The sequence below is a fragment of the Ahaetulla prasina genome, chromosome 2 (assembly GCF_028640845.1).
Source record: "Ahaetulla prasina isolate Xishuangbanna chromosome 2, ASM2864084v1, whole genome shotgun sequence".
NCBI lineage: Eukaryota > Metazoa > Chordata > Lepidosauria > Squamata > Colubridae > Ahaetulla > Ahaetulla prasina.
This window is the reverse complement of record NC_080540.1, coordinates 12,983,056-12,998,433: the sequence shown is the minus strand read 5'-3', so window position 1 is coordinate 12,998,433 and position 15,378 is coordinate 12,983,056. Positions and strand designations below refer to the sequence as shown.

General features: G+C 39.5%; 1 protein-coding gene across 1 annotated transcript; it reads left to right on the top strand.

Annotated features, from left to right (window-relative positions):
* The first annotated feature begins 3,480 nt into the window (after positions 1-3,480).
* Positions 3,481-4,884, top strand: LOC131192515 (zinc finger protein RFP-like). Its single transcript, XM_058171723.1, has one exon. It carries the CDS (start codon positions 3,789-3,791, stop codon positions 4,269-4,271), a length of 483 nt encoding a protein of 160 aa, XP_058027706.1. The 5' UTR covers positions 3,481-3,788; the 3' UTR covers positions 4,272-4,884.
* Positions 4,885-15,378: the final 10,494 nt, after the last annotated feature.

Sequence of the window (15,378 nt, the reverse complement as noted above, 5' to 3'; positions counted from 1 at the left end):
TCCAAAATGTCCCCATTTTTTATCAATTCGTATTTTTGAATAATTAAATACATACTTTCTGTGTAGTCCTGTATAAAGTCACGAATCCATTCTTCTGAAAGAACCTTCATGACAAAGTTCCTGCTGAGAATCCCCTTGTGAAATACTTAAACTATGTAATATAATCCAACAATCCACAGTCCCAACACAATAAGATAAAATCTCCATTCAGTTTCGATTCCACAGCAAGGCTCCCTTTGATGTATCGCTCTGCCTTCAATTGCTCTCAAACGCCATTTTAAGCAATTAAAAGAAGGGGGGAAAAAAGATTTCTCTTTTTTAAAAAAAGGTGGAAGTCAGGAAATCAAAAATACTTGCAAACCAATAATTGTTCACTCATGCTTCTTCCGTCTGCTTTTAGAAATCCACAAAAAGAAATCAATTGTTAGCAGAAGTGGACACCTTCCTCTTTTCCTGCTTTTGCAGAAGCGCAGTGAATACTGGAGATTAAGGGAGGATTCAAAGGGATTCGACCTTTCGGGACTTTGCATAACAAAAACAAAGCCCCTAGGGGAATCTACCACTATCCCCCCTCTTGCTCTTTCTCTCTCTTTCAACCAGAGAGGGAAATTGAAGCCGGGAACAGCTGTTCGTTGCTGTTTTCACCGGCTTTTACCATATTCAGTGCGGAGTGCCATAAATTAGCACCCAGCGAGAAAGGTGGCGCCACCCGGAAGTTCAAAAGTATTTTTGACAACCTATTCAGCCAAATAGGTTGTCAAAAAATGCTTTTAAAAGTAAAAAAAAGGGCTCTGATGATCATGCACCACAGCTGTGATCTTCAGAGCCTTTTTTTTTTACTTTTAAAAGCATTTTTTGACAAACTATTTGCCTGGTAGTAAAAAAAAAGTCCGACAATCAGCTGAGTGATGCGCAATTCGAAGAACTGGTAGAAAAAAATGCTAAAAAAGTTTTAAAAAATTCCGACGATCGCACGTCGCTCACCTGATTGTTGGAACTTTATTTTTTACATTTTTTACTACCGGTTTGGGCGAACCAGACCGAACCGGGAGCATTTCACCCCTGCTTTGCGCCATTTTAACTATCATGGGGAAAGAAGGGAATGAAAACATTTTGGCAGGAAAGAGAAGGAGAGTCGGAGGAGAGAGAGAGGGCGAGAGGAATAGGTTTTTTGGGGGAGCAGAGAAGGGAAATGGAGCCTCCTGGCTCACCTGGTTTCTACCCCACCAAGTGAGGGGTGGGGAAAGTGGTGCATGAGGGTGGGTTGAGGAAAGGGGGAGAAAGGAGTGTGAGGAAAGGCTGAGAAAAGAGGAGGAAGGAGAAAGAGATGGAGAGAAAGGGTGGCAGGCAGGAGAATCAACGGAGGAGCAGAGGCAGGTAATGGAGAAACCAGCAAGCAGGAGGGGGGAGAGGAAAAACTGGCTGAATAGCCGTCTGACCACCACCCCACTGTGTGACCCGCCAGCTGAGAGGAGACTCCAGAAGTGTCCAGCTGGAAGGACAAGATATCAGAGTCCAGCTGAGCAGGGAAAGTGGAGGTGCCTGAGCAAAGGGACCAGAGTGGAGTGGCAGCCACAAGGAGTGGACTGAAGCAAGAGAAGGTGCCTGGATGGTTGGAAAAGGGGGCAAGGGGAACCTGGATCCCAGCAACCCTTTTGGGTGTAGCGCTACATGACAATCCTTGTCACAGTTGTTAAGTGAATCACTGCAGTTGTTAAGTTATTTAAATGGTTGCTACATGAATCCAGCTTCCCCGTTGATTCTGCTTGTCAGAAGGTCACAAAGTGTGATCACATGACCAGGGGACCCTGCAACCATCATAAATATGAGCCAATTGCCAAGCGACTATATTTTGATCAAGTAATCATGAGGATGCTGTAACGGTCATAAGTTTGAAACTCTGTCATAATTTAATGTCTATATACATTAAAAATGAGAAATGTTAAAATGCTTATTCTTTGACTTCACATACGACAAATCGAGAGCCACTGATCTAGCCCAACAGAATATCAAAAGGGATTACAGCAAAGGTATCCCAAGGCAGGTCAACAAAGTCAAGATGGCAGCCAGCCCCGCCTTTTACCCATATGTAAATAAGGGGTGGGGCTTCCATCCTTTTGTTGAATACTCCTAGGATTTTTCCTGCTTTGCAGCATCTCCCCTCTTCTGGGAAATAAAAAGAGATTTAGATGTGAATGTTCTGTAAATTAAATCTCTAAATTTTCCAGGCCCTAAACCAGTTTAGTAGTAGTACTGTAGTTGCAGTCATATTCGTGATGCTTTCCTTCCTTCCTTCCTTCCTTCCTTCCTTCCTTCCTTCCTTCCTTCCTTCCTTCCTTCCTTCCTTCCTTCCTTCGAAAGGTCTTCACCAGGTGCCAAAATGGTGCTGCTGTGAGTGCCAATTAAGGGACTCTGGGGAGGGCATTCCAGAAATGATGTGCCACTGCCAAAAAGGCAAGATAAAGGAGGGGGCTTGGGACTGTCTATGGTCCCTCAGAGACCCTGTTGTGATTAAAGAAGCCTCCCAAAAAGCCTTTGAACAAAGGGCAAAAGTGTATAAGATGTTCTCCACCCACCAGATTTCTCCCCCCCTTCCCCCATGGGTTCTCCTGTCCTATGTTGGCCTGAGACTATTAATGATTCTTTCTATCTATCTTTTACCTTAAGAGGCACCTCATTGGTCAAACGTGAAGTTTTCCATTCAGCAAATGATCCTATTCCACATTCTACATATTCCATATTCTACATCTACAAGATAGTCTTCAGTGTCTCCCTTCTACGGGAGAGATCCAGGCTGCCTTTTCACTTGGACTTTTGCTCCGTTTTAGAGCTTTTCCTGATCCATTTCCTGATTGGCTGGCTGGGAATGGGGCAGTTCTTCCTCTGCAGGATATTCCTGTTAAAAGAGACCAAAAAGAGTTTAATTTCCCCCTTTATCTCTGAGACATCCCATCAATTGCAGCATCTGATCTGGGCTTTTATCAAGGGCTTCTCCAGGTCTATTTCAGTTCTTCTGAATGTTTCCTTCTTCCTATTTTTTTAAAAAAAACATTTTTCCCTTTAACAAGCTGGTTGGTCAGTAATAGTTTGGCAATCGGTCCCATGGATGTTTCTTTCTCCCCAGGATTTTTCAATATCTTTCCCTTTAGCAAAGGTGGGGGTGGGGTGGGGTGAATGATGGTTCTTTTATAATTTGCAGACGTCAATTCCATAAATTCCTGAGCCAGCTGGCTCACAAATTCTGGGAGCTGAAGTCAGTCAACCAACCAACCAATAAGAATAGAGTGAAGGGACCTTGGAGGTCTTCTAATCTAGCCCCATGCTCAAACAGGAGACCTTATATATATACCATTTGAAATCCACAAGCCATAAAGGGGCCAAGGTTCCCCACTCTCCTTTAGCAGAATGTTTGGATCAATAATTGATGGGTGGGGGGCATCCCATGAATGTTGGCTTCTCCCCAGTTTTTTTTTTTTTAATTCTCTCTTTAACAGGATGCTAGGATCAATTGTAATTGATCGGTAGATCGTCCCAGGGATGTTTACCTCTCTCCGGTTTTTAAAACAATTTTCCCTTTAACGAGCTGGTTGGGCCAATAGTAACTGATTCCCGTGAATTTTTGCTCCTCTCCAAATTGTTCTTTTTAAAGTGCGGTAGTTCTTCTTTAAGAAGCCAGCGAAGCTGACCTCAAAGCAGCAACTATTCATTTGGGTTTCCCGCCTGCGCGGAGCCCAAAGATGGTCAGCTGATAAGAAGCGAAACTTAACTTTCTCTTTCCTTTCCCGGCGATGGCGGCCGAAGCGCGCTTGCAGGGTTTGCTGGAAGAAGGCACCTGCTCCATTTGCCTGGAGTTTTTCCAGGACCCCGTGCTCATGCCGGAGTGCGGCCACAACTTCTGCCGGGGCTGCCTGACCCGCAGTTGGGGGACGTCGGAATCGGAGGCTTCCTGCCCCCAATGCAGACAAACCTTCAGACTCTGCAACCTCCTCCCCAACAGGCAGCTGGCGCGGATGGTGGAAGTGGCCAGGCGATGCGGAGGTCCTTGGGGCGAGGAAGGAGGGAGCTTCTGCCCGAAGCACCGGGAGCCCCTGAAGCTCTTTTGTAGGGACCACGAGACCCTCATCTGCGTGGTCTGCGACCGATCCAAAGAGCACAAGGGCCACTCGGTGATCCCTCTGCAGGAGGCTTTCCAGGAATACCAGATAGGAATCAGCCAGGAGGAATCACTGCAGGGAGCCATTCAGATCCTTGGTCTTCCTGGCAATCCTTGAACCAATTTACTTGCTTCCTCTGTTGTCTGCAAATTGGGTTTAGCCTGGTGCAGAACCATCAGTCAGAACCAGACTGGAGAGAAGATTCAAGGAGCTTTTATTGAAGTACTTCAGCAAAAGAGTCTCGGCAGCTAAAAGAGCCGAGACCCTGAACCATATACAATACAAATTTTATACAGTTTAGATTAAGGAAGTTAACATCCTAAGAATCACTCATTGGTTCCTTGACTTGTTTTTTTTTTTAATTTCTTGTCCTGACCTACTTTAACCTCCTAGCAAACCCCTTCAGGGGAATTTTGAGAGTTGAAGTCCACAAGTCTTACAATTGCCAAAGTTGGACTAGGCAATGCTTAGGTGTTGTTTAAAAAAACAATGAGTCTTCCAGTCCGGAGGGGGTGTTTGGAAGCTGAACTCCATTCACACAAGAGGGTTAAACTCTTGGGGGTGAAGACACAAACCAGGCCTGCAGCTGAAGCTCTTGTTCTTCTTCCTTTCTTCTTCTCTTCCCCCTTAGAGAGAATGTAATTCTGGATCCAGACCCTGCCCATCCTGACTGCCTTGACATCTCTGAAGATCGAAAAAGCGTCAAAGGACTTAATCCAGTTAAAAAAATAAATGATGTCGCAAACTGCAAGAGATTTGAATATAATCCTTATGTCCTTGGCTGTCAGGAGTTTTCCACAGGGAGGCATTTCTGGGAAGTTATTATAGGAGACAGAGCAGGATGGGGTGTAGGGGTTGCCAGCAAGGCACTGAACTTAAGAAATTTTGATGTGCAGACCAGACACCGGCAGATTGGGGAATGGGAAGGGAAATACATGGCCATTTCTCCATCAGAACGCTTTGACTTGGTCCTGACTGAGAGGCCCACGAGGGTCTGCATCTGCCTCAACTGCGAAGAGGGGCAAGTGAACTTTTTTGATGCCAGGACCGCAGCTCTGCTCCATACATTCTCAGAGGCTTCCTTGGTTGGAGAGACCCTTCTCCCCTGTTTCTTTTTGCACGATGGCGTCTGGCTGGCACTCCCCTAAAAGAAGGGCTCTCCATAGGCAAAACTTTGGAAAAATCCCTATTTGCCAAGCAGGGATCTCTGAAAGCCTTTAAAGCAGAGATTCCTTAGCTTTTTGCTACTTCAGCTTCCTTTATTGTGTATTCTATGCCGCCCCAAATTGCTTGCAGTTGTGGAGCCTTGGAAACTGAAGGAACGGGTCAGTCAGTCGATCTAAAAAATGAGGTGTCCAATAAAAGCTTGATAGTCTGTAATGTCATTTCTTCAGGTGTGTCGATATTAAAGATAGCTTATTTTACAGCTGAACCCAGAAATCATGGGTTTTAAATGTCCATCACAGCTCTCTTGCCCATTTATGTATAAAGTTTGTTTGTTTAATGTTGAGTTGCAATCCGTGATTGTGTAGGTTCCCATAATTCAGTATATTCTGTAATCTTTTCCTACTTTTTTTTCTTTCCTCCCTGCTTTTTTCCCGTTTCAGTTTAAATCACAACCCTAGCAGGGCTTCAGCAAGTAGAGCCTCATAGGGTTTTTTATTTTTATTTTACAGATCTGTTTCTGTCTTTTTATACTTATGTAAATTATCTACAACAATGGGATTACCGATTGTAGGAGTGATTGTAATTTTGTAAGGGTCTCATGGATTGTAGTTCCTTCCCTTGCAATTTTATGTCAATAAATGTATTTTTACCTCATTTTATTTGCCAATATGAGATTTTATTTCTACTTTAGAGTGGTGGTATTACTTTTATGCTGTTTGAAATAAAAACAATTCAGTGATTATTCAGTGTAATACTGTATGCACATAGAAAGAGAAGATGCACAGAAGATAGTAGACAAAAATAAAACATACCATCTGTTATCAAGATAGGAGATGTGAGAGCTATGTGAGAGCTATGTGGACTTCTCAGGGTGCCGTCCACCAAACAATGCCGGCTGGCGGCCCCCAGGGGAAGGGCCTTCTCTGTGGGGGCGCCCACACTCTGGAACGAGCTTCCCCCGGGTCTACGTCAAATACCTGACCTTCGGACATTTCGTCGCGAACTAAAAACACATCTCTTTATTCGCGCGGGGCTGGCTTAAATTAGTTTTATTGGGAAATTTTATCAATTTTAAACGGGGTTTTTAGTATGGAAATTCTTAATTTCAGGCTAATTTAAATAAGTTTTTTAATGGTATTTTAATCTTTATATTGTATTGTTTTATTTTGCCTGTACACCGCCCTGAGTCCTTCGGGAGAAGGGCGGTATAAAAATCAAATAAATAAATAAATAAATAAATAAATGTTTCACCTGGTCAAGCCAAAATTCAAATAGAATTGTATAAATAAAATATATTATTAAATAAATACATTGTTTGACAATAACACTTTTTTCTTATTACTTTAAGCCACCCTGCCTCTGCAATTGAATAAATGTAAACGAAAAAGGCAATCTAGTGTAGTGGTTAAGAAATCAAGCTAGAAACCATGAGTTCTAATCCTGCCTTAGTTCCAAAGCCAGCTGATCAACCTTAGGACCAGTCACTCTCACTCAGCCCTAGGAAGCAGGCAATGGCAAGCCACTTCCCAAACTTCATCAAGAAAACTGCAGGGTGATTCATCCAGAGAGCCACCAGGGGTCAACAATTGGAAGCATCCCAAAAGTGGCTTTGATATTGAGATGGGAATCAGATCCAATTTGGTCTAGTGGTTAAGGCGCCAGGCTAGGAAGAGGAAGACTCGTGAGTTCAAGTCCTGCCTTAGCTATGAAAGCCAGCTGGGTGACTGAACCAGTTATTCTCTCTCAGTCCAACCCACCTCCCAGGATTGTTGTGGGGAAAATAGGAGGAGGAAGATGTGTTGGATATGTTTGCCACCTTGAGTTATTTGTAAACATAGTAAAGGCAAGATACAAATAATAAGGGGAGTGAACTCTGATACAGTGACTTTGATTGCTAACAGCAGCTCTCTGGAACATCTCAAAGCATCTAAATAACTGAAGATTGACAAGTTGCTGTTGGCAAAGGTGCAAGTGAGTAATCCTAATGAACATACCTAATACAGGTAGTCCTCAATTTGCAAATTTCTGCTGCCAAGTGAGACAGTTATTAAGTGAGCTTTGAGACCCACTCACTGAAGGGGGTTGCAGAAGCAGGGAAAAAGATAAACTTTGTTGAGTTGAGTTCAAATCCTGGTGATATCATGAACACGTCCATGCAATTTTCTTGGCACTATGAGGGTGGTTTGCCAAGGCCTTTACCTGGAAGATTTAAAGTTTCTGTTATTTATTGCTACAGGTTCAAGAATGCTAGTCAAAACATTTTCATCAGATAAACGGAGCCAAAGAGGAAATATAAATAAATCACCAGGCTAAGCTCAAACAGTGTTTTTGAATGGTGACGAAACTGAACAGAATTTATTTATTTTATTTATTTATTTTGTCACAACAATATATGTAGGTATCATACAAAAAAGATTATATAGTATATAAACACATATATGAGTAAATATAAGGAGGTATAAGCATATATATAGGAAGAAGAAAAGAAAAATAATAGGACAGGAATGGTAGGCACGTTTGTGCGCTTATGCACGCCCCTTATGGTCCTCTTAGGAATGGGGTGAGGTCAACAGTAGAAAGTTTTTGGTTGAAGCTTTTGGGATTATGGGAAGAGACCACAGAGTCAGGTAAAGTATTCCAAGCACTGATGATTCTGTTACAGAAGTCATATTTTCTGCAATCTAGATTAAAGCGGTTGACATTAAGTTTAAATCTATTGGTTGCTCTAGTATTATTGCAATTAAAGCTGAAGTAGTCTTTGACAGGAAGGACATTACAATAGATGATTCTGTGAGTTAAGCTTAGGTCTTGACGAAGGCGAGGGAGTTCCAAGTTTTCTAAGCCTAGGATTTCAAGAATTTTTAAAAAGAAATTTAATTCCTTTTATGTAGATTGTGAGGAATTGATCTGCTAATAAATAAATCATCCTATTTTCAGTCTAGCTTGAACACTTTGATGGGCTGTCTGCTAAAATAAAACCAGATGACACACACTTGTAAGTAAGTCAGGAAGACTGTAATTGTGGAGTCTGTCTGGCAAGAACAAAGACTGCATATCCATGTGTAAGCATGTATAAAGCTTGTAACAATTCTGGGTAGTTAGAAAGCTGATAAAAGTGGAGAGGGGTATGGCTAGCAAAGGTGATACAGCGCGAATTCAGGGGCTCCTGAAGAACACTGATATCCCAGCTGTTTAGGGAATTCCCTAGGGAATCATAGCTGTCTTGAAGAGACAGCGAGGAACAGGGGCACAGGCTGGGGTGAACAGGGAAGTCGCAAATTCCCTGGAGGGCCGGTATTTTTTTTATTATTATTATTTTGTCACAACATTATATACAAGCACATACAATGAAAGGAAACAATAGGACAGGAACAGTAGGCACTTTTGTGCACTTATGCAGGCCCCTTATTTGCTTTCTTCCCAGCAGAAGCTGTAGAAAACCAGGGCAGCCACATGGAAGGAGGAAAGAAAGATAGCGAGGCGACTATCTGCGTGAGAAATGGAAGTCTTGAAAACAAGATTCTTTTTATATTTTCATCTCCCAAACTTTAAAAAGATTTTTGAAAAGTTATGGCAAAGGGGAGAGGGGAGGCAGATAAATAAGACTACCTCCCCACTTCTGGAACAGCGGCGAAAGGGTGGAAGCCAGAAATAAAGACCAACTAAAAACTAAACACAGTAAATTTAAAGCAAACTTAATAGATTGAAAGCAGATTGCACAAAGAGACTTGGTATGGCATTGCTATTTAAATTTAAATCTCAGCTTTGAAAGTTTAAAATGGAAAGAAGAAAGACTTTTGAAAAAAACGGCATTGTCATCTAGTGGCAATAGAGAAATTAAATGGGAGTATTGTATAGAAGACAAAACAAAACGACCTTGGACATTGTTTTGGAAGAAGTTGATGATAAGAAGTGGTCCTGTGATTTTGTAACAGGAGGCGGAGGAAAAGAAGAACAAAAGTTTTTGTAAACTATCTGGTTACTCAGCTGCTTGTTTTACTTTTTGCTTTTTTCTCTCCCCTTCTCCTGTCAGCTTTTTCCTTTTGGATTACATTTTTTTCTCTTCTTTTTCTGTGTGTATGTGTGATTGGTATAATTTTTATGTTTACTTTTGGATTTTGTTTTTTCTCTTTATTTTCATTTTTCTCTATTTTCCCCTTTGCAATTTTTTCTTTTTGGAGAAAATACTTTATATTTTTTCTTCATATACTGAGTGATTGGATATTTTGAAAACTTGACATTTTGGAACTTTGAAACTGGTGAATTTTTATTTTTTGCCCCGATTTGGCTTTCTTCCTTTTTCCTTTTTTTCTTCTTCTTTTCCTTTTTTAATTCTTTTTTCCTTCGATTCATTTTTTTGGGTGGTTGTTGGTTAGCTTTGGATATTTTTAGATAAACATAAGTGGATTAAGGTCTCAAGAACCTGAAGAGTTGGAGGGTTTCAAGACTAGTTTTGGAATTTGAATTTGGAATTTAAACAAAGAAATAGTTGAAACTTGAGAATTGAACTATTTGGATTGCAAACTGAGTGTGGTGAGTTGAAGAGACAAGATGGATTAATGGAAAGAAAGCAACACAACATTTATCATCACCATCAATACCAACAAAGGCAACAGAATCTACATTACAACAGGAGAAAATTAATACGGATTTTAAAAATATGTTACAGAACGTACATGAAGATCTTAAGAAAGGACTAGAAAAAATGGAAAGAATGGAGGGAGAATTGAAAGAAGTTAAAGAGTTAATAGGAAAAAAAATGAACAATGATTGCAACTAATGGAAGAAAAAGCAGGGGTAACGGAGCAAAAAATGGAAGAGATGGATTGTAGACTCACAAACACTGATAAAAATCAGGAAAAAACAATTATAACCCTCGAAATGGACAAGGCTGATTTTTATTTACGATTCCAAAATATTGAGGAGGAAAAGGGAGAAAATCTACCAGAGAAGATAGCAGAGATATTAGCAGTAGTGATGGAAGAAAGTAAAGAAATAATTTTAAATGGAATTGAGGAGACATATAGAGTGTATACAAGATATGTGATGAGAAATAATTTACCCAGAGAAATTCATGTCAGATTTACGAAGAAAACTTTGAGAACAGAGATATTGCAAATGATGAGAAATACAACGATAAAACACAAAGGGAGAGAAGTGGTGACACTGAAACAAATCCCAAGAAGAGTGAGAGACCTGAGAAGAGAATACCAATTTCTCACAAAATGTCTGATAAAAAGAGGGATAAATTTCAAATGACTGATTCCAGAAGGAATGTTGGTGAATTGGCAAGAGCAAAAATTCAGATTAGATTCAATAGAAAAAGCAGAGAGATTTTATGAACAACATATAGAACTTCAAGAACAACAGAAATTGAGAGAAGAAAGGAGAGATGGACAACAAGAGGAAAAGAAAGAGCAGTCAAGGGAGATGACTAAAGAACAAGAAGAGAAAGTGATAAGAGAAGGAGCTTGAACAAAAGAAATTGGAGAACAAAGAGAGATAAGAGTGACTAGATCAACAGCACAATTAAATAAATAAGAAATGGAGGAAGAAATTAAAGCAATATCTTTGAATATAAATGGACTAAATTTGGCAATAAAAAGAAGGAAAATGTTTAACAAATTAGAAAAGCTAAAATTAGAAATTATATGTTTACAAGAAGTTCATATTAGAAAACAACATAATTTTTTTTGGGAAAGAACAAAATTAGGGAAGTTGTATGCAACATTGGTCTCTCAAAGTAAAAGAGGTGTGGTACTTTATATCAAACAGACAATTCAATCCAAACAAATATTTGAAGATGAGGAGGGAAGAGTATTAATGGTAAAAATTGTAATGAACTATAAAAAAATATTACTTATAGGAATATATGCTCTGAATAATAATCAAGAAGAATTTTATGCAAAATTACATTAAAAATATTAGAATATGAATATGAAAATATTTGTTTAATGGGGGATTATAATGCAATAGTGGATAATGAACTGGACTATAAATCTACAAAAATGAGTAAAAAACCAAGGAAAACACTCCCGAAAACATTCTACACAATGGTAAATGAATTAACTCTACAAGATGCTTGGAGAAAGAGAAATTTTAAAGAAAGGCAATATACATTTTATTCAAATAGGCATATGTCATGGTCAAGAATAGATACGATGTGGATGTCTACAGATTTAATATCTAAGATAGACAAGATTGAGACAGAGACAAATATATGGACAGACCACAACCCAATAATGATGGTATGGAAAGGCCAAAGAACAAAAATGTGATGGATATTAAATCAAAGCTTATTAAATGAAAAAGACTTTATACAATACATGGGAAAAGAACTGAATTTTTTTTTCAAAGAGAATAGAAAAGAAGATACATCATTGCAAAATGTATGGGACACCATAAAACATATATAAGAGGTTGGCTATGACTTATGCAGGGAAAAGAAATAAACAGAATAAACAAATACAAAGTGAAATAGAGGAAGAATATAAGAAATTAGAGAAAGACTTACAAAAAAATCCACATGATAAAAAAATTTAAAACTTAATGGACTTGAAAAAACACAAATTGAATTTAACTGAAAATGAAGATTTGGCAAGAAAAATAAAATCAACAAAACAAAATTTTTTTGAAAACGCAAATACACCAGGAAGGTGGTTGGCATACAAAATGAAAAAAGAAAAAGAAAAGAAATTAATAACACAACTATTAGACCAAGAGAGAAAGATATGTTATCGAAATGAGGAAAAGAAAAAAAATAATTGAGGAATATTTCAAGAAACTATACCAACAAGAGCAGATATCAGAAGGGAAAATAGAACAATATCTGGAAAAAGCAAAGATTCCTAAAATATCAGAGGAATTCAAAAAAGCACTAGAAGAAAGAATATCAGTGATGGATAGAGGGGATTACAAGACAGAAAAATGAAAAAACCCGTGGGCCAGATGAATTACCAGCAGAATTGTATAAAGAATTGCAAGATGTATTAAGTGATAAAATGCAACAAGTATTCAATGATTTACTAATAGAAGCCAAGGCACCCAAGTCATGGATGGAGGCATACATAATTCTTATACCAAAGGAAGAATCAGACCTGCAACAAATAAAGAATTATAGACCAATTTCATTATTAAATGCAGATTATAAAATATTTCCATCAGTTAAGGCAGAAAGACTGAAGAGGTTGCTGAACGAATTTATACATTTAGATCAAAATGGTTTTCTACCTAAAAGGCAAATTAGATAAATATACAAATCATATTGGATACATTGGAATATTATGAAGCTCATCCAGGAAAACAAATGACGTTGTTATTTTTAGATGCGCAGAAAGCATTTGATAATGTGAATTGGGAATTTATGACTACACAATTACAAAATATGGATTTTGAGGATAGATAAAGGTAAAGGTTTCCCTCGCACATATATGCTAGTTGTTGCCGACTCTAGGGGGCGATGCTCATCTCCGTTTCAAAGCCAAAGAGCCAGCGCTGTCCGAAGACATCTCTGTGGTCATGTGGCCGGCATGACTCAATGCCAAAGGCGCACGGAACGCTGTTACCTTCCCACCAAAAGTGGTCCCTATTTTTTCTATTTGCATTTTTACATGCTTTCGAAACTGCTAGGTTGGCAGAAGCTGGGACAAGTTACACGGCAGCACTAGGGATTCGGACCTAGTTAGGAATAGAGATGGTCTGCAGCAAATAAAAGGGGTATTAGATAACTCCTGGGGCATTCATTAGCCAAGGCTTAGGAATAGGGACAGCTAGAGACCAATAGAAGAAATTGTAGAATTATTACTGAAAAGTTTATTAGATGATATTTCTTATTATCCCACCTTGTCCCGCCTTCTCCTTTAGTGAAAATGTATAAAGGTTTCTTAATCCTTTGTTCTTGGCTCTCTTGACATTTTGGCAGGAGCCCTTTTCCTGGGGGTACCCCAATAAAAAGCAATCAAAACCTGCACCTGGTGTCTGGCATCCTTCATTGGCCTCAGCACCAGGCTCAGACCCCAATTGGGGACAATAACTTAGTTAGGACAAGAATTGTTACGTAAGTGTGTCCATTGGTGTAAAAAAGGATGCTACAGCAAGATACAGAGAAATGTTTCCAGTGATTGTACTAGTTAGAATACGGAGTTTTAAAAATTAGATAGGATTTTGCTATACAGTACTTCCCTTTAACACACTAGATGATAAAATGTTAAAGGTTGAAGGTTTTCCTGCAATCTAAATATGGGATATTAAAAAGAGATTTAGATGTGAATCTTATGGAAATTAGGTCTCTATAGTTTCCAGGGCCTAAATCTCTTTAGTAGGTAGTACTATAGTAGCCTCAGTCATATTAGTGATTCTTTCTATCTTTCTTTCTTTCTTTCTTTCTTTCTTTCTTTCTTTCTTTCTTTCTTTCTTTCCTTCCTTCCTTCCTTCCTTCCTTCCTTCCTCAGAAGGGTTTTCACCTGGTGCCAAAATGAGGCCACTGTGGGGGCCAACTGAGGGTCTCTGGGGAGGACATTCCATAAATGAAGTGCCACCTCTGAAATGGCAAGATAAAGGAAGGGGCTTGGGAGTGTCCATGTCCCCTTGGGGAGCCCATTGTGACTAAGGAAGCCTCCCCCAAAAGCCCTTTAATCAAGGGGCTATAAGATGTTCTCCCCCCACCAGATTCTCCCCCTTCATGAATCCCCCTGTCCTAGGTTGGCCTGAGACTACTAATGGCTACTAATGGCTCTTTCTATCCATCTTTTGTTTTAAGGGAGCTCATTAGTCAAACCTGAAGATTTCCATCCAGCAAATGATCCCATTCCAAATTTTATATATTGCATATTCCACAAGGTAGTCTTTGCCCAATTTTAGAGCTTTTCCTGATCCATTTCCTGATTGGTTGGCTGGGAAAGGGACAGTCCAGGCAGGTCTTCCTCTGCCACACATTCATATTAGAAGTTAGAGAAAGGATTATAATATCTATTCTACATTCTCCTTTAGCTGTGAGATGTTCTATCAATTGCAAGCATCGGCTTTGGGGTTTTATCAAGGGTTTCTCCCAATTTCTTCTATGCCAACTGTAGTCCATTCCGTCCCATATTTCATGCTTCCCATATTTTAAAAAGCATTTTCCCCTTTAATAAGTGGCTGGCTAAGAATAGCAAAGATGTTCCCCAACAACTCACCAAAGTGTTGGAAATGTAAGAGCAATTACAGAACATATTATCATCTCTGGTGGACCTGCCCTGTGGCAAAACAATTCTGGGCCAAAATCAAAAAGTGGTTACAGGAAATAATACAGGAACCAATAAAAGGAGAGCCAGAACAATTTTTATTAGGGATTCCAACAGAAAATTATACAAACGATACACAATATTTAATACTCCATATACTAACATCAGCACGCATAGCTTACGCCCAAAACTGGAAGAAAGAAAATCCACCAACAGAGGAAGTATTAATCAAAAAAATACTAGAATGTGCTGAGATGGACAAACTTACAAAAGAAATTAGGGACAAAGAGGACACAGAATGCTATAAGGCAGGGGTAGTCAACCTTTTTATACCTACCGCCCACTTTTGTATCTCTGTTAGTAGTAAAATTTTCTAACCGCCCACTGGTTCCACAGTAATGCGCCGTGTATTGTCGTCTGTGCGTGTCTCTCGCACATCATGGATTGGGTTTGGGGGGGTGCGCCAGCTACCAGTTCTGCTTGTCTGTTACAGCTGGGTGGCTTGGGGGGATATGCGTGAGCTATTCTGGGATAGGCTCTTTTGTTTGCGGTTGCACTATAGCGTCATTTAGTTTCACTTACGTAACGTGAACTAAACTTATGCGTGGGCAATCCAAATAGTATATTTTCAGAAATTTAAATTGTCACAGGGAATTTTATCAAAACCTAATGAAAATGTTTTTAAATAATGCTATGAATTTTTTTTTAAAGTCAATTAAATTAAAAAAAAAAAAGGAAAGTGCTTCAGTATCGGACAAAACCCCTACCGCCCACCATGAAAGCTGGAACGCCCACTAGTGAGCGGTAGAGACCAGGTTGACTACCACTGCTATAAG

Bases quoted from the DNA above. Each gene is read 5' to 3' on its own strand.
- LOC131192515 (XM_058171723.1), top strand. From the start codon at position 3,789: ATGGCGGCCGAAGCGCGCTTGCAGGGTTTGCTGGAAGAAGGCACCTGC.